General features: G+C 46.1%; 1 protein-coding gene across 3 annotated transcripts; it reads right to left on the reverse strand.

The window, feature by feature from the left end:
* Positions 1 to 9,925: 9,925 nt before the first annotated feature.
* Positions 9,926 to 17,609, reverse strand: LOC123143832 (probable LRR receptor-like serine/threonine-protein kinase At1g05700). 3 transcript variants are annotated; one of them, XM_044562839.1, is made up of 14 exons: positions 16,898 to 17,609; positions 16,571 to 16,635; positions 15,342 to 15,897; positions 14,580 to 15,064; positions 13,925 to 14,063; positions 13,723 to 13,794; positions 12,915 to 12,986; positions 12,745 to 12,825; positions 11,966 to 12,126; positions 11,616 to 11,836; positions 11,243 to 11,369; positions 10,962 to 11,027; positions 10,680 to 10,866; positions 9,926 to 10,565 (listed from the first exon to the last, which is right to left on the reverse strand). In XM_044562839.1, exons 1-14 carry the CDS (start codon positions 17,182 to 17,184, stop codon positions 10,100 to 10,102), a joined length of 2,985 nt encoding a protein of 994 aa, XP_044418774.1. In that variant the 5' UTR covers positions 17,185 to 17,609; the 3' UTR covers positions 9,926 to 10,099. The 3 variants fall into 3 exon arrangements, with proteins under 3 accessions (XP_044418774.1, XP_044418772.1, XP_044418773.1); XM_044562837.1 differs by lacking the exon at positions 16,571 to 16,635 and having other exon boundaries at positions 13,925 to 14,066; positions 16,898 to 17,607; XM_044562838.1 differs by lacking the exon at positions 16,571 to 16,635 and having other exon boundaries at positions 16,898 to 17,605.
* Positions 17,610 to 18,083: the final 474 nt, after the last annotated feature.

An 18,083-nucleotide genomic window follows, 5' to 3' on the forward strand; every position in this document is an offset into this window, starting at 1 on the left:
CTTAGTCTCAGGCTTAGGACCAGACTTAGGCTTCTTCACTTGAGCAGCAACTTGCTTGCCGTTCTTTTTGAAGTTCCCCTTCTTCCCTTTGCCCTTTTCTTGAAACTAGTGGTCTCGTCAACTATCAACACTTGATGTTTTTCTTGATTTCTACCTTCGTCGATTTCAGCATCACGAAGAGCTCGGGAATTACTTTCGTCATCCCTTGCATACTATAGTTCATCACGAAGTTCTACTAACTTGGTGATGGTGACTAGAGAATTCTGTCAATCACTATTTTATCTGGAAGATAAACTCCCACTTGATTCAAGCGATTGTAGTACCCAGACAATCTGAGCACATGCTCACTAGTTGAGCGATTCTCCTCCATCTTTTAGCTATAGAACTTGTTGGAGATTTCATATCTCTCAACTCGGGTATTTGCTTGAAATATTAACTTCAACTCCTGGAACATCTCATATGGTCCATGACGTTCAAAACGTCTTTGAAGTCCCGATTCTAAGCCGTTAAGCATGGTGCACTAAACTATCAAGTAGTCATCATATTGAGCTAGCCAAACGTTCATAACGTCTGCATCTGCTCCTGCAATAGGTCTGTCACCTAGCGGTGCATTAAGGATATAATTCTTCTGTGCAGCAATGAGGATAATCCTCAGATCATGGATCCAATCCGCATCTTTGCTACTAACATCTTTCAACATAATTTTTCTCTAGGAACATATCAAAAATAAACACAGGGAAGCAACAACGCGAGCTATTGATCTACAACATAATTTGCAAAATACTATCAGGACTAAGTTCATGATAAATTTAAGTTTAATTAATCATATTACTTAAGAACTCCCACTTAGATAGACATCCCTCTAATCATCTAAGTGATTACGTGATCCAAAGCAACTAAACCATGTCCGATTAACACGTGACATGGAGTAGTTTCAATGGTGAACATCACTATGTTGATCATATCTACTATATGATTCACGCTCGACCTTTCGGTCTCTGTGTTCCGAGGCCATATCTGTATATGCTAGGCTCGTCAAGTTTAACCTGAGTATTCCGCGTGTGCAACTGTTTTGCACCCGTTGTATTTGAACGTAGAGCCTATCACACCCGATTAACACGTGGTGTCTCAGCACGAAGAACTTTTGCAACGGTGCATACTCAGGGAGAACACTTTTATCTTGAAATTTTAGTGAGAGATCATCTTATAATGCTACCGTCAATCAAAGCAAGATAAGATGCATAAAGGATTAACATCACATGCAATCAATATAAGTGATATGATATGGCCATCATCATCTTGTGCTTGTGATCTCCATCTCCGAAGCACCGTGCTTGTGATCTCCATCTCCGAAGCACCGTCATGATCACCATCGTCACCGGCGCGACACCTTGATCTCCATCGTAGCATCGTTGTCGTCTCGCCAACTTATTGCTTTTACGACTATCGCTACCGCTTAGTGATAAAGTAAAACTATTACATGGCGATTGCATCTCATACAATAAAGCGACAACCATATGGCTCCTGCCAGTTGCCGATAACTCGGTTACAAAACATGATCATCTCATACAACACATTATATCACATCATGTCTTGACCATATCACATCACAACATGCCCTGCAAAAACAAGTTAGACATCCTCTACTTTGTTGTTGCAAGTTTTACGTGGCTTCTACGGGCTTAGCAAGAACCGTTCTTACCTACGCATCAAAACCACAACGATAGTTTGTCAAGTTGGTGCTGTTTTAACCTTCGCAAGGACCGGGCGTAGCCACACTCGGTTCAACTAAAGTGAGAGAGACAGACACCCGCCAGTCACCTTTAAGCAACGAGTGCTCCGAACGGTGAAACCAGTCTCGCGTAAGCGTACGCGTAATGTCGGTCCGGGCCGCTTCATCTCACAATACCGCTGAACCAAAGTATGACATGCTGGTAAGCAGTATGACTTATATCGCCCACAACTCACTTGTGTTCTACTCGTGCATAGCATCAACGCATAAAACCAGGCTCGGATGCCACTGTTGGGGAACGTAGTAATTTCAAAAAAAATCCTACGCACACACAAGATCATGATGATGCATAGCAACGAGAGGGGAGAGTGTTGTCCACGTACCCTCGTAGACCGACAGCGGAAGCGTTATCACAACGCGGTTGATGTAGTCGAACGTCTTCACGATCCGACCGATCAAGTACCGAACGCACGGCACCTCCGAGTTCTACACACGTTCAGCTCGATGACATCCCTCGAACTCCGATCCAGCCGAGTGTTGAGGGGGAGTTTCGTCAGCACGACGGCGTGGTGACGATGATGATGTTCCACCGACGCAGGGCTTCGCCTAAGCTCCGCAATGGTATTATCGAGGTGTAATTTGGTGGAGGGGGCACCGCACACGGCTAAGAGATCTCAAGGATCAATTGTTGTGTCTTTGGGGTGCCCCCTGCCCCCGTATATAAAGGAGCAAGGGAGGAGGAGGCCAGCCCTACGGGTTCGAGAACTATGTAGACATGACCGAGACACGTCTCCGGTCAATAACCAATAGCGGGACCTGGATGCCCATATTGGCTCCCACATATTCTACGAAGATCTTTATCGGTCAGACCGCATAACAACATACGTTGTTCCCTTTGTCACCGGTATGTTACTTGCCCGAGATTTGATCGTCGGTATCTCGATACCTAGTTCAATCTCGTTACCGGCAAGTCTCTTTACTCGTTCCGTAACACATCATCCCGCAACTAACTCATTAGTCACAATGCTTGCAAGGCTTATAGTGATGTGCATTACCGAGTGGGCCCAGAAATACCTCTCCGACAATTGGAGTGACAAATCCTAATCTCGAAATACGCCAACCCAACAAGTACCTTTGGAGACACCTGTAGAGCACCTTTATAATCACCCATTTACGTTGTGACGTTTGGTAGCACACAAAGTGTTCCTCCGGTAAACGGGAGTTGCATAATCTCATAGTCATAGGAACATGTATAAGTCATGAAGAAAGCAATAGCAACATACTAAACGATCAAGTGCTAAGCTAACGGAATGGGTCAACTCAATCACGTCATTCTCCTAATGAGGTGATCTCGTTAATCAAATGACAACTTATGTCTATGGCTAGGAAACATAACCATCTTTGATTAACGAGCTAGTCAAGTAGAGGCATACTAGTGACACTCTGTTTGTCTATGTATTCACACATGTATTATGTTTCCGGTTAATACAATTCTAGCATGAATAATAAACATTTATCATGATATAAGGCAATAAATAATAACTTTATTATTGCCTCTAGGGCATATTTCCTTCAATGTAGACCAGGAGTAGGGTTAGGGTAGATGTCAAGAAGGTCGAACAACCAGGACGTATTGATAGGAGTGCCAATGAGAGACACAAAGAAGTCACGGAGGATCTTGGCCTTTTGGTGATGAGAGGAGAAGTCGTGTCCATTGTGAGTGAGAGTAAAGATCTTGTTCTTCCTAAGGCGTTGATAGTATTTTCTCCGCCATTGATAGCCCGGGAGACCTTGGCACGCCAATGCCAATACATCATTTTTTCCTGGATAGTGCATTTGAGAAGAGAGATGATGATCTTGCGAGTGAGGAGTTCGGTTTGTGAGAGGGGCCTGCGTTCTTCAGTATGATCCAGGGCTAAGATGGCGGTTTTGCAGCGTGATTCGCAGAGTGGGTGGGAATGCGAGAACGTGTCCAAGTTTTGAGTTCAGACCGTGATTTTTTGAGTGCTGCTGCGAGGATAGCAGCCGAGTTGGTTAAATGGGAAAGCGAGGGCGAGCAGCATCGTGTGATGATGTCGTTGCATGGGCAAAATTTGGACCAACCAGGCTCGAATTTGAAGAAGTTAGAACGTGGGATCGTATTGGTGACATGTACAAGCAGGGGAACGTGACCAGAGATGAAACGTGTGAGATAGGACAAGGAGGTATTAGGGAAAGCATCTGCCCAAGCGAGATTAAAGAACGCACGATCGATCTTTTCCAACGTGGGCGAGGATCAGTTATTAGACCACGTAAATTGTCGGTCGAGGAGAGGTAGTTCAATGAGGGCTAGGGTATCGATAACCTGGTTGAAAGCGTTCGCTTCTGATCGTCTAAAGGTGGAGTTGTTCTTGTCGGATGGGAAGCGTAGGAGATTGAAGTCGCCAAGAACGAGCCAGGGAGCATCGTCTGGTTGTGCGATCGAGAGAAGCTCGTCAACAAAGACCGGTTTGAGGGCATGGCTAGAGGGGGGCGTAGATGTTGGTGATGGCGATGTCAAGGGCACATGCAGTTGATCGTAGGATTACGGTGGAGGAGAAATTTAGGTGGGAGTGCGAGATGACCTGGAGGGAGGAGGAGTTGACTGCGGATATGGTGCCGCCGGCCGTGCCAATGGCGGGCAACGAGAAGACTTTGGTCCAGGTGGTGGGGTAAAAAGGAGCGTAATTTGGCGTCGAAGAAAGATTCTAGTTCAGATTCTTGCAAGAGGGCAATGTGAGGGTTGATTGCTAACAGTTCAGATAGGACAGCGGCACATTTATCGTGATCACCCAAACCACGGACATTGCAGGAGCAAATAGAGATTACATCATTACTCATAAAAGTTTTTCCGACACCACAGACGACGGTACCTAATGCGAAAGGGGTACAAGGGTTCTACGATAGTAGTTGGTACAGCAGTACGGCAAAGAGAGGCCAACACCCACAAAGACCAAAGGGCGGCGATACATAGCAGTCATAGCAAACAACAACGGACGTCAACTTCCAATGGGCCCCGAACGTGGAGGGACCGTGCATGGCTGGGGCAGCAATCATGGCTCGGCATCGTCACTGGAGGCAAAAACATGTATCGGGGTTGAAAGAAACGACGGCGGAGGAGGGGAGAGTTATCGTTGGCGCGTGAAGATTCTCCTGCGGAGAACGTGAAGGTGGTCGGCACGGGGAGTGCAGTGGCGGGCGGAGCAAAGACGGCAAAGGCCGACGTGTCTGAGGGCAGGACACAGCCAGCCATCACGCCAGCCACCACGTCAACGGGGGGAGCAGGTGGGCTAACAGCAGCCACCCTGGGCAGCGAGCGGATGACAGGTGGTCCCATGACAGGCCCCGCAGGTGCATGGACCGTGTCCAGGGAGTCCTGGTGGCTGCATGCAGGAGGGGGACGTGCATGCCCTCGGAGCCGACCGAGTCATTGTCAGAGACGACTAGTGGGTCTCGTGCAGAGCCAGGAGGTGGGAGGACAGCCAACAAAGCGAGGTCACAGGTGGCGCTGCTAGGGGAGGCAGGGTGAGCACGTGCATTGGTGGTGTGGGGGCGGGCAACCGGCCTAGTGCCGCCGTAGGTGGGGTCAGCCCTCCAGCCAGCCCGAACGGCGGAGACCACTGGAGCTAAGTGATCAGGGGAGAGCGGGCGTGGTGAGCCGTGCTGGGAGAGGGGTGCAGAGTCACCATCGGAGGAGTTGCCATTGAAGGGGTTGGCACCGTCGCCGTGGTGCCAGCGAGAGACCTCGACGACCTTGGCTATTTTGATCTCGTTGATAGGTGGGAGCTGGATGACTAGGCCCGGGGGAGCCGGCTTGCCTGACTGGAGCAGAACGAGAGCGCGGACGGAGGTGTAGTCGATGTCGTGAAGACAGAAGTCATCGACGGCACAGACGTCACCAAGGAAGGCGAGCGCGAAGCGAATGCCATCATTGTGCCAGAGTTCGTGTGGAAATTCAGAAACCTCGATCTCAGCGAGGTCCATGAAAATGGCGATGGAACGGTCGGCGTGCTCTACTGGTTCTATAGTGACCACGTTGCCCTCGAACTCAATGGGGCTGTGGCGGATGACATCGTTGCATGCAGCAGGGGTGTGGAAAGTGATGCATGCGATCCCGCGCCAAGACCCGCCCAAGATGAAGGCAGGGTTGCTGCAGGTGTGCTGGATAGCACGGCGGATGAGCGGGGTGGGGTTGGGGTCGGGGTTCTGGAGGTGTGCGAAGGCGAAACGACGAGGGCAGTGGACAAGGCATGGAGGGGCGGCGACGAGAGGCATGTCACCATAGGGGGGAGCAGGCCGGCCTCCCGCTCCGGGCGAGGCAGCTCTTCGTCCGGCTCGGAGTCCGGGATGTGTGACTCAGCTCTAGCATACTGGGAGGCGATGAAGATGTCGGAGAGGCAATCCCGAAGAGCGTGGGTGTCGAAAGGTGAGGAGCTATTGTGGTGGAGGTGGTGGTGAGGGGTGGTGGGGGATGGGAGAGGTGCAGATGTGTGTGGCGGTGAGGGGGGTGCAGCTGTGCGTGTTGGTGAGGGGGGAGGCAGGGGGATCCCATCGGAGTTGACGAGGACGCCATGGAGGACGAACGGGGAGGGGAGCAGATGGCAGGGAACGGCTCGGACAGGATGATGGGGACTTCTCCGATCATGAGGGTGCGTGGAGTGCGGTGCGCAGTCGAGGACGAGCTGTCGGGGTTCATACTGCGATGACAGAAGGCTGGGTTAGGGCTTGAAGTAAAAACGTCGGGAAGAGAAGGGAAGAGCGGCCAGATCCAGAGGTACCTGCAGTCACGGCTGCGGTGGCCGTTCCGCCAGCAGCGAGCGCAGCGCACGGGATCTCGACAAGCCTAATTTTGTTTACTACATATTTTTGCTATAAATTTCCGCAACAACGCACGGGGCATTATCTAGTTACTATTTAATTTTTAAGAACCTAGATACAATAAAGGGGGAGCTCCAGCAGTTCTCTTCCTTCGCTATAGAAGAATATATATTTGCCCAATTAATTTGTGAAATTGGCCAAAAATGATGGAAATCAACCGTACATGTAAAAACATTTATCTCCAAGGTCGAGTCACAAATCAAATTCACTATCCATCCACAGACAGGAAGCCGGCCATCCAACTCTATACCTTAAATGTCTGCCTTTATTAATTTTAAAAACTAGCAAGGGCAATAATCTTCCGCCCAATAGCAACAGTCTTCGGCCAAATAGATGCGGTCACATGCTAGCAGCAATCACATTTTACATGAATAAGAGAAAGAAAAGGCAATGAAACAACCACGTGATTTTTAGAGCAAGGTGATATTAGAATGCTTGGCACTTGACTGGCAACTTCCCGCCAAACATCGTACCATTTGGGTTCGCCAAATGCCTCGTATAAAATCGACATGCAAGCCTCATATTTAGAACAGTAAAACCGAGCCTAAATTGAGCCCTTTCACGCATCCAAGCTCCTTGCCGTCAGATTTCGTGTCATGATCACTGCTGGCTGTCGGATACACCTCCTCTCACGCGTGGGCTGCTCCTGAGCCAACTGTCCTAAGGGCAGCTGCTCCCGAAACCAAAATCGAGGCCCTCTCGTTCTTTTGTACGACGTGATGCCTGATCCCGAATGGACAGTGAGCGTTCATTTCCACCGTTCCACTCACCTCTTGTCCCTCTCGTTCAATTCCTACCCCATCTCTCTTCTCTCTCACCCACAATATAGGCGTCGCCGCCACAATCCTCATGGCGCAATGAGAGGAGGAACGGATCCAGCCGGCACGCTCCAGCTGAGGCGCCATGAGGAGACCGCCGAGGGGATCCAGGGCGAGGGAAATAGTCCTGCTGGCCTCAACCTTGGGCGGGTCCTAGGTCCGCTGCCGCCACCGGCTCGCGGGTCCTTCACCGTGTGTCTGGGGCTTCTCCCAACCCCGCCCTTCTCATTCGGCAATGGTCTGGTCTGCTCCACCGTGTCGGATGACCTGTCACCGCTGGGCCAAGCGCATCCCAACTGATCCTTGAGCGAGTAGAGAGGCAGAGCAGAAGAACCAATGTGGTGACCTATCGACAACGCATCCCAACTTCTCCTTGAGCGAGTAGAGAGGTAGAGCAGCATAACCAATGTGGTGACCTATCGACGGCTCCAACAGTGGAGCTATGTTCAGGCCAGGGGGCGCTGCCCCCCCTCCCCAATTATTGCATTCGAAGGGCCTAAATGAGGGGAAATTTAACCTTTTGCACCCATATCTTTGTCATCTACGTCTCGCCCCCCCCCCCCCCCCCCCCAAATAATTGTATTTGAAGGGCCTTGATGAGGGAAAATATAACCTTTTGCCCCCATATCTTTGTCATCTAAGTTTCGGCCCCTCCCTTGGGCGGATCCTAGGTCCGCCGCCGCCACCGGCTCGTAGGTCCTTCACCGTGTGTCTGGGGTTTCTCCCAACCCCGCACTTCTCATTCGGCAATGGTCTGGTCTGCTCCACCGTGTCGGATGACCTGTCGCCGTTGGGCCAAGCACATCCCAGCTGATCCTTGAGCGAGTAGAGAGGCAGAGCAGAAGAACCAATGTGGTGACCTATCGACAACGCATCCCAACTTCTCCTTGAGCGAGTAGAGAGGTAGAGCAGCATAACCAATGTGGTGACCTATCGACGGCTCCAACAGTGGGGCTACGTTCAGCACCCCTCCCCCCCCCCCCCCCCCCCCCCCCCAAATAATTGTATTCGAAGGGCCTAGATGAGGGAAAATTTAACCTTTGCGAAAGGATAAGCAAAGGAATCCAGATGTAATCGATTGTTTGAAGCCAAGGTCTCGAGCTAGTCCATCTTTCTATATGAATTTCTTTAAAGAATACTTCTCTTATGGTCTACTACGAGGGTGTCAAGCGGTGATGGAAGTTGAGTAACTGTCTTGGAAATAGGTAAGTCGGCATCGGTTGCTTCCACTTGTTTGTTGCCTTCTTCGACTAACAGACAAGGTACCCCCCCCCCCCCCCATTTTTCTCTTGCGAACCTACGTTGAGCGTGGGACAACCCGCGACTGGCATAGGATATTTCAAAAGCACCAGGATCCATCCTTCTTACCTTGCAGATCGGTACCTCTGGAAATCGGTACCTGGTATTAGCGCCCCTGAAGACTGGACTTAACGGGGGTAAGATTCATATGTCTTCCTCTGTTGTAAAGGGTCCACCCTTAGAGGTGGCCAATTTTTTTTTTGTCTAGCTCAGCCGTAGCCCGGCTTCACGCAGGTGTGTGCGGCTCAACCCCCACACCATAATCAGTAGTTTCATATATGTTCCATGAATCTTGATGGAGTGCTGTACTTTCGCCTTTTCTATGCACTGGATTTCCTCATTGAGCTACACATACGCAGCCATTTCCTGCCTTTTTTTTGCCTGTCCCTTACCTTTGGGCTCAAACTTCAAACTGCTAGCACATCCATACAAATCCCAAATTATTTGGTTCAAGTCAATTCGAAGAATTGTTTAGGTAATGCTTTTTTTTATATAATTCTTATACTACTTAAAACATGCTACCATGTGAAGCAAGTCAAGGTTGGTTAGTGGCTTCAACCAAACATGCATGAAGCACGAGATTAGTGGCTTTCGCCAAACATGCTAAACATGCCCGAACGCCAAGCATGCTAATCACCTTCCGCCAAACAACAACAACAAATAATCATAGTTTTAAATAGTCGGCTATAGCCCCGCTATAGTTGTTTGAGCATGTTGCCGATAAATGATTTCATGTACAATTTGCCGCTATAGCCCAGCTATAGCTGTTTTTAAGTGTTGCCACTATATTGCCATAGCCCGCTATTTAAAACACTACAAATAATAGAGGCCTTCCGCAACAGCGGCCTCCTCCTTCCCGCCATAAACCCTGATTGATCCATGTCAACGACACGGCTGATTTGTCTCTTAAGCCTGGTGGCGAGGCCGTGACACAGGATCTTCACGTCGTCGTTTTGAAGTGAGACCAGCCGGAACGCTCCCGGCGAGGGGATGCCGTCGCCCTTGGGGAGGGCCGTCGAGCTGAGCAGTGCTGGCGTGCACCTCGTCAAAGAGGCGCTGAAGGAGAGAAACATCAAAAACATGGACCAACTAAGACGAATGTGCCAACAAACAAGGCCACCCTAAACACTGAGAAGCCTACCACTGGCAGGCCGTCCAAACCAGAACATAAATTCCCTAGTAATCCAATTGAGCTTCTTTCATCACAATTCTTTTTTATCTAGAACAGGTAGACTCCATCTAAGCATTGCCAGAAATTTGAGAACATCACAAAGAAAGACAGGATGACGGCTTATCAGAAAGGTAAGACGAGAGCGCTCAAACCTCCAGCATTTATGCAAGATCATCAAACCTATTATCTCATTGCAGGGCCAGCAGCCGCTTGTATCTCCCCATCGTGCTGCTTTTCTTCTTCTTCTATCTCAAGTGCACTTGCCTCTCCAGGACAGGTCGAATCATCACCATTCGAACCCAAGCTTCTTCTCCTCCCGTCACGACGGTTCTCGAGCTCCAAGCACTCCTTAAGCTGCGCCACCACCTCCGCCATCGTCGGCCGCTCTCGGGAGGCGTCTCGCTTGCAATGCAGCGCCAAGTCAGCAGCTTTCCAGACAGAGTTGATGTCATAGTCCCCTCCCATCTTTGCATCCACAATGCTCTCGATGTTTCCATGGTCGAGGCTCTGGTGCACCCACTCGCCGATGTGGATGCTCATGCTGTCATTAATAGGTATGACCGGGGCATGGCCCGTGATGAGCTCCAGGAGGACAACGCCAAAGCTGTACAGGTCGCTCTTCTCACTGATGTGATAACTGCGAAAGTACCTGCACAATTGGTAGACGCAGGGGTACTTAATTATGACAAAGTAACAACACTTCAGGTGATATTGAAGACAAGTGGATACATAGGAGAAGAGATGGATGATGTGCATGACGTACTCAGGATCTAAGTAGCCCATAGTACCAGCTGGTTCCGTGGTTATATGTGTTTCGGAGTCACTGAAAGCCTTGGTCAGGCCAAAATCAGCAATCTTAGCCCCAAGATCTGTGGTCAGGAGGATGTTCCTGCTCTTCACATCTCTGTGTATCAATGCTGGCTTACAAGCGATGTGCAGATACTCAAGACCTGTCATAAACAAAAATAACACTTTTTTGTTAACAGTTAGGAGTAAATGAAATCTCAGGACCTAGTGGATCTGTGGATGGCTGCTATATCCTAACCTTGTGCAGCATCAAGGGCGATCTGAAGGCGCTGCTCCCAACTGAGTGGTTTACAAGTAGAAGTGGCTTCGCATGTCAACAGCGATTAAACATAGTTAGCTTAAAGAAGATTTTTGGGAAGTCATGGACTTCAGTTAGTAACCACAGATAATTCAAGGTTTATGCAGTTTTTGTTTGAGTATAATGTAATAGTTCCGTCGTTCAAATTTCAGGATATAGCACATAGCTGATCTAGGGTGCGCCGATATAAGAATCTATATTTGAAAGCCAAGATAAATAACCTCTCAGATGATCCTGCAGGTTCCCTTCGGGCATGTACTCGTAAACAAGGGCCAAATGATTTCTGTCCTTGCAGTAGCCAGCCAAAGAAACTAAATTCTTGTGATGAATCCTGGTCAAGTGCCGAGCCTGCAATATAACGTGCAGCACTGTCTTTCAGATAATTTAAGCAGAACAGATAATGAGACTGATTAGTAGGTGTAGTTTAATCTACAAAACCAGAGAGGAAAAAAAATTCTTTAAAACTCATTCATCAAAATTTGTACACAGATGGCTACACTATGAAATTTGGGGGAACGAGACAAATGGAAGGATTACACATGAATATTTTAGTTGGGACATGTATAACTTCTTCACATTGATTTTTATTTTTACCTCAGCCAGAAACTCTTTACCCCCTTGGGAAGATGACTCGGAACGCACTTTCACAGCAACTGGGTTTCCATTCTCCAAGTAACCAAGGAAGACAGGTCCAAACCCGCCCTTTCCAATCTCTTGACTGAAGTTATTCGTAATATGCTTCAGTTCTTTGTAAGAGAACTCTCGGTTCTCAAGTAATGCTGATTTATCTTCATGGCCAGTAGTGTTTCGCTTAGCTGAATACATGCACAGAGTAGTTAAAGGCAAGCACTTTTCCTTCCATATAATAAAAGCAAAAAATAAAATGGAAATACAAAACTGTGTAAGGCAGAAAACAGAAACCATTACTTCCATCTGACTGTTACCTTTTCCTTTGAGCACTTGGCACAGCAAAAGAAAGATAACAAATAGTGCAAAGGCAGCAGCTATTGGTACAACTATTGCAACGAGAAGTGTCCCGTTGATTTTCTTTCGACCTGATCTGCAGGCAGTACCATTGGCACAAAGATTTGCATTATCACCGACCCTGACAATTCAAAATGTACAAGGTTAGTCACAATATAATGTGATTCCATGGTGTTCCGAATAAAGAGAGATGTCCGACTATGAATGCTGGAAGGAATCAGTACTTCTCTATAAATATACTGATCAATCAGACCTAATAGTTAACTAGTCAAATGTAATACTGACACTATTTTTAAAGGTGCCTTCATAATGAATGCTTTTAAAGAAAATGAAACTAACCATTAAATGCACTGGGACAAAGGAAACTGGTATATAAGATTCTTCCATGCCTTTCTAGAGAAATCCAACCATAAGCATATTATTTTGTTCACTGGAGTTACCGGTCCTTGTTGTACTATCAATTACAGTTGGTAACTGATGATGACATAACTTATTATTCCAATTAAAAAGAAGTACTATATTTTACGAGTGAACAATCAAAGAAATTGAAAAGCAATAGGTCCAAATAGCAAAGCATAAAATTTTCAGTTAGTATGATATTAAATCATCATTTATACAAATATTACTGACATGTGACATTGCACGAAAACGTTGAGCATTACTTAGTTACATGTTGGTGTATATATTTTTCTTCAAAAATATCTTCAAATTTAGTTAACTTTTCAAAAACTAAACATACCTTAGTAATAAGGACCCATTTTGGGACCTTTGTAAAAGGTTGTAAGGAATTGGTCCACTCAGATCATTGCTGGACAAATCCCTATAAAGGAAAAGACATTGTATAAGTAGCATTGCCAGAAAAATGTTGTGTGGAGATTCAAGGACAAACAGATAAGTCATAAGACTTACAGAAACATTAGTGAGGAAAGTTGCCCAAGAAAATTCGGAATAGGACCAGACAAGTTGTTGTGTGATAAATCCCTGCAAGGAATAACAGATCTCGTGAACTACAGTTAGTAAGTAAATGGGGAAATACAATGTTTTTGGAAGTTTTATTTTCAGCTTCATTGCATGACTGAATACAAGAGGCAAAAGTATGCAGCTAATCACTGCATGTAAATGAAGAGAATTACGTTTCTCTTCCAAACTATATCATTAGTTTTCTGACATATATTTTCCCTGAGGGTGAAGACAAATGGGGAAGCACAAATCATGTATACAGAGCTCCTATATGGAGATACACAGTTCTTTATTTTTCCTGAAAACATGGAGACACGGGCAATCCAAGATATGTCCCGCCTTGATTCTAAGAAGAAAGAAAAATGTACCACCTTGATTCTCAAAAGAAAAGAAAATGTACAGCCATCTAACCGTGAAGTTCAAAACAGTTCCTCCATACTACTGTTAAATTGTTTCAGATATTGTTGAGTAATTCTCTCCATGTGTAAACATGCTAATCATCTTTAGAATGTCAATGCAATAATTTCTTTTTTTGGAAATTCGCAAATGTGGTTGTGAATTATGCTGGTGAAAATAAACTTGAACTTCGTTAGAGAAATACAGACATTCATGTTTTAACAAGTACACCAATTCCTAAATATGCTAAAAAAAGGCAAGTGGGGAAAAGATCCACACGGGTTTATTTTGAGTAGTATAAATAGGGCACTGGCATGTTTAAGTCCACAGTAAGAAATGATGATGGGAAGTGAGAACCTACAGATACTGGAGTGCTTTGAGATCTCTAAAATTAGTAGAGATGGCACCAACCAACCCAAAGGAAGACAAGTTTCTGCCAAAAAGGTAATCCAGAATAGTTAGCTTCTCCTGTTGATTTGTCGTAAATGTTTCTTCGAAATGTCAAAATATTCAGCATATAAGAACAGTTCTTTATTTCATTCAAACATAGTTATGAAACTTACAGTGCCATTATTTTAGAGGCACCTGCTGGTGGATATGAGCAGTTTAATCCTCTCCATATAAAAGCCTTCGGAGTACATGGATCACCCATCCAGTTTTCTATCACACCAAAATCGTCTTGGATTGCCATCATGGCTCTAGCTGCTTTGCAAGAACAAGGAAGATGGTTAAACCAATCAAATGAACAGACAAGCAGGCAAGCTTTAAGATACTCGTACACCTCAAATGTGATAAAAAACAGTTTAATACATCTCTCTCTGTAGCTAAGAAAAAAGCCTACTCCCTCTGTAACAAAATATAGGACGTTTTTTGTTTCACATATAATTGTTAAAAATGTCTTACATTTTGTTACAGAGGGAATACTTCACAATCCTGAACTTACATAGAAGTGACATGGCAACGACATAGAAGTGATGTGGTGGACACGTGGCATGCACGTAACACTCTAAATCACTTGTGAGAGTACCCGAGGGTGAAGAAAACAGATGGCATGAATAATTTGAGGTTGCCAATCAAAGGCTTTTAGAGCTCAGGGTTGAAAAATAAACTTCTGCCAAAGTTTAGAATTGAGAAGTATAATTTCTATTACAAATTAGATAAGACCCTTAACATAGTAGCTCTGGAGTACGTACTAATATAGCACTAGTAAATCCATACCATCTCCAGGATCAGTTGCAACCATAGTTATCGGTTTCACCAAGTACATCTCCATGGCATTGAGGATAGGTGGAAGTGTTGCATTTTTTGTAGCAACAAGTGAGACACTATAATTTTCCATCCCGTGCAAAATCCCGGAAAAATAATCGGTGACTTGGAATGTTGGGGTGTAAGGTTGCTTGTTCCATGTCTTGTTATTGATAATGATATCAAACTGCCGCACTGCATTGCTCCGTACATTCTGCAGCTCAGCAAAGTAGAAAATAAAAAAGTATTTGGAGCTTATGTTCACTGATGGATCAGATGGACTCCATGAGAAATCAATTCTTGAGCTATTAACAGTCGCTGCATTTTGCATAACAGATGATGGCACATCATAGACATCCCTGAGGTTATTCTGAATTACAGATGTTGAAGATATCTCAGTAGAGTTTGGAATTGCATTATATGTCGTCCAGATGCGGTCATGGGAATCCGAGGGGTACCTGTTTAGATCAATGGAATATCTGTTTTATGTAGTATTGTAGTCAACTGAATTAACTAGAGTCAAAACAACCATCTCTTTGTCATAAAGTATACCCTGTGGACAAAACTTATGAAATATAAGGCTAAAAGCACCGGTTACAGTCTACAGTCCTTTTTTTTCCTTTTAGTCCGCAAGATACTCAGCCACTAAAATTTTACTTCTGTTGATCAAGATGGCGCTAACACATATTTTCGAAGTTAAGATTTGATTAAAGCAATTTTAAGTTAAAAACTAACCTGATTACTGAACCGTCTGTAGGCCCCATGTGGAACCGATTAGAATTAACCAGCACGAGCGATTGAGTTGCATTTACCTCTGGGTAAAGGGTATTCTTCAGTGGCCTCAAATCCAGCCCAGAAATAAATGGATTACCCATACCTTTGTTCACCAAACAAACTTGCAAGTAATCATCAGGAGCCACAACTATGATGTCCATCCAGTTGAATGCTCCTGCATCACTGAAGCTAACTTCATGCCAGTAGCTTGTCCCCATGTACAGATCAAAGACAGGAGGTTTGCCCAGGCCATCATAGTTTCCATAGTAGAAGGCGGCACGAACAAGGTACTTGTTTCCCATCACCAAGGATCTCAGGGTGTAGCAATTCCTTGCGCCGTGTGGAAAGAACCGGAGATTCAGATAGCGTTTCACCAGTGATGGCTTTACGTAATCTGAGGAGATGCCACGGTTTTCTCCAGGGGTGATGAAACCATAGTCTGATACATATATCATATTTGAAATGGAATCTTGGTAGGTAGAATTCACTTGGATGCCACAATCGATGCTTATGAAACCTGGAAACAAAATACAAGTCAAAAAGATTTATATCATCGACCTTGAATAAATCTTTGGCTATGAGCAATGCAGGTGCTTCACATTGTGTATTTTCTGAACGGAAAGAGCAGTAAGAAATAAGAATTGAGGGACAACACGCCTAGATAATCAGGCTGTCCATGGATCAACTGGAACATGTAGAATAGGAGAATTGCTGCACATAGGTTCATGCTTCTTGTGAGCAAACTAGAGGCTTCAGGCTTCTATCCAAGAGAGAGAGGGAGAGAGGCAGAGACTGGCATATATGTATATCCATGGGACTAGCAAATGCTTTCATATGCGTATTACGGTTGTCATGTTCCACAATTATAGATCAGGAGGGTCAGTGTACAGTTGCCAGTGTGGCTATGGTACGCTCCAATAAGAAATGGCTATTTCGAAACAGTTTCGTCATGATAATGGCGTATCTCCCACCAATAGAAAGGATACGGCCGCGACATAATTGCAACTTTTAGACTTGACTCTATGATTCCTTTGTTGGCATTAGAAGAAAGGCTGTCCTCTCTTATGGTTTGGTCATCTCATAGTAGAATGATAAATCGGAATGGCAAGTAAATCCCATGCCTCAAGCATTTCAGTGTATTCATTAAGCTCCGGAACAGAACCGGCCTGAAACAGTGCGCAACTAATTACATTCCAACCGATCTTGTTGTGGTAATCTTGTCGCCATGGCCTTGGTGCATAACTTAAGTGCTATCCTCCATCAACCTAAATGAACTTACGCAGTAAACTAACAAGATGATCTCAACGAATTTTACAAATACAAGTGGCACACAGTGATAACGTCAGGGAAGACTAGTGTACCTCATTGCTTATTATGCGCTACTGCTAGTTAACAATTTTAACAATTGGTACATATACTGTAGTCTGTAGAGGGGACCTGATCTTTTATCCGGATTCAATGATCTACCAATAGTTTCAGATGGAGCCCCGCAGCTGCAGGGCGACCACGTGCCATACCTGGCCAAAACAAGGGTGCGCGACAGCGCGGCGCGCGCCGTCTTCGGAGACCCTGAGGCCAGGTCGGCACGCGCAATCAGTACGCTCCCCGGGGCCCCGACGGCGACGTCGCGTGTACGAGGACACGGGTGCGGCCGCGTCAAGACACCACCGCACAGACTACCCGGCCAGTGGATTGCAGCGAGCGGCCCGGTAGTGGAGTCGTCCTTGTCGGCCTCCTCTCCTTGACCTCGGTCTCGTGGCGGCATGTCGGCACGCACTGCACGGCGCCGAAGGAGGTGCAGCATAGGCAACCGAGGAAGCCATTACGCCGAGCACCTTGCGCGCGCGGCGACCGGAATCGACCCCGGCAAGCACGCGCGCCGAGAGGAGAGGCAGCGCTAGCTTTGCGGTGACATTTCGCCGAACACACATCGAGCACTACCACCACCCCGGTTCCGGTGGACAGTGGGGAATTGATGGAAATTTCGCGGCGACGCAGAGAGAAGTTGGGCTGCCGGGCCCGGTGAGCACTGAATTTGTTTTTCTTTTTTTACCACGCCTCACATGAATGTGATTCCATGACAAATTTTTACAGACAGTTGAAACTTTTGTCAATATTTGTCAAAAAAAATCACATTATTAAAAAAAACAGTTCACCCAAACTCGCTTGAGCTTGGCTCAGAAACTCTCTGTCCCTTCTAAGGTCGGCATGTCTCTCAATTTCACCACACATACACCCTAGCACATGATCCTCATGATGAGGCTGGTCATAGTGGGGGTAACATAAGTAGTATCATGTACTTGGGACTCGCGAACATGCTTATGTGGCAGGCAATTAAAGAAGAGAGATGGTTATAGTAAGATAGGTAGATACCGTAACATGATAAATGTGGTGCTACTATGTGTCATGCATGGCAATAAATGAGACCATCTATGATACTAATCTATGATACTATGCACTATAGAGGTAGTAACATAGACTAGTAACATATACATGTTACTAGTCTAAGTTACTCCCCACTATGACCAGCCTGAAGCATCCTTTAAGCGCGCCTTTTTTAGCATTTTGTATTGGCTATCTTGCGTTTCTTGCTTTGACCGCTTGTATCTTCATGGTTTTCCGTGGATAAACAACTATTGTTTGAGGTCTCAACACCCATTAATGCATGATGTTTTTTGACTGACCAGCATGCTGACCTTTTTG

Source organism: Triticum aestivum, chromosome 6D (genome assembly GCF_018294505.1).
Source record: "Triticum aestivum cultivar Chinese Spring chromosome 6D, IWGSC CS RefSeq v2.1, whole genome shotgun sequence".
Taxonomy (NCBI): domain Eukaryota; kingdom Viridiplantae; phylum Streptophyta; class Magnoliopsida; order Poales; family Poaceae; genus Triticum; species Triticum aestivum.

Bases quoted from the DNA above. Each gene is read 5' to 3' on its own strand.
- LOC123143832 (XM_044562839.1), bottom strand. From the start codon at position 17,184: ATGCTGCACCTCCTTCGGCGCCGTGCAGTGCGTGCCGACATGCCGCCA. The intron at 15,898-16,570 runs GTAATTAGTTGC...TTTTGTTTCCAG, and splicing joins ACAACAAGATCGGTTGGAAT to GTTTCATAAGCATCGATTGT. The intron at 12,987-13,722 runs GTAGGTTCTCAC...TATTCCTTGCAG, and splicing joins CTCAAAGCACTCCAGTATCT to GGATTTATCACACAACAACT.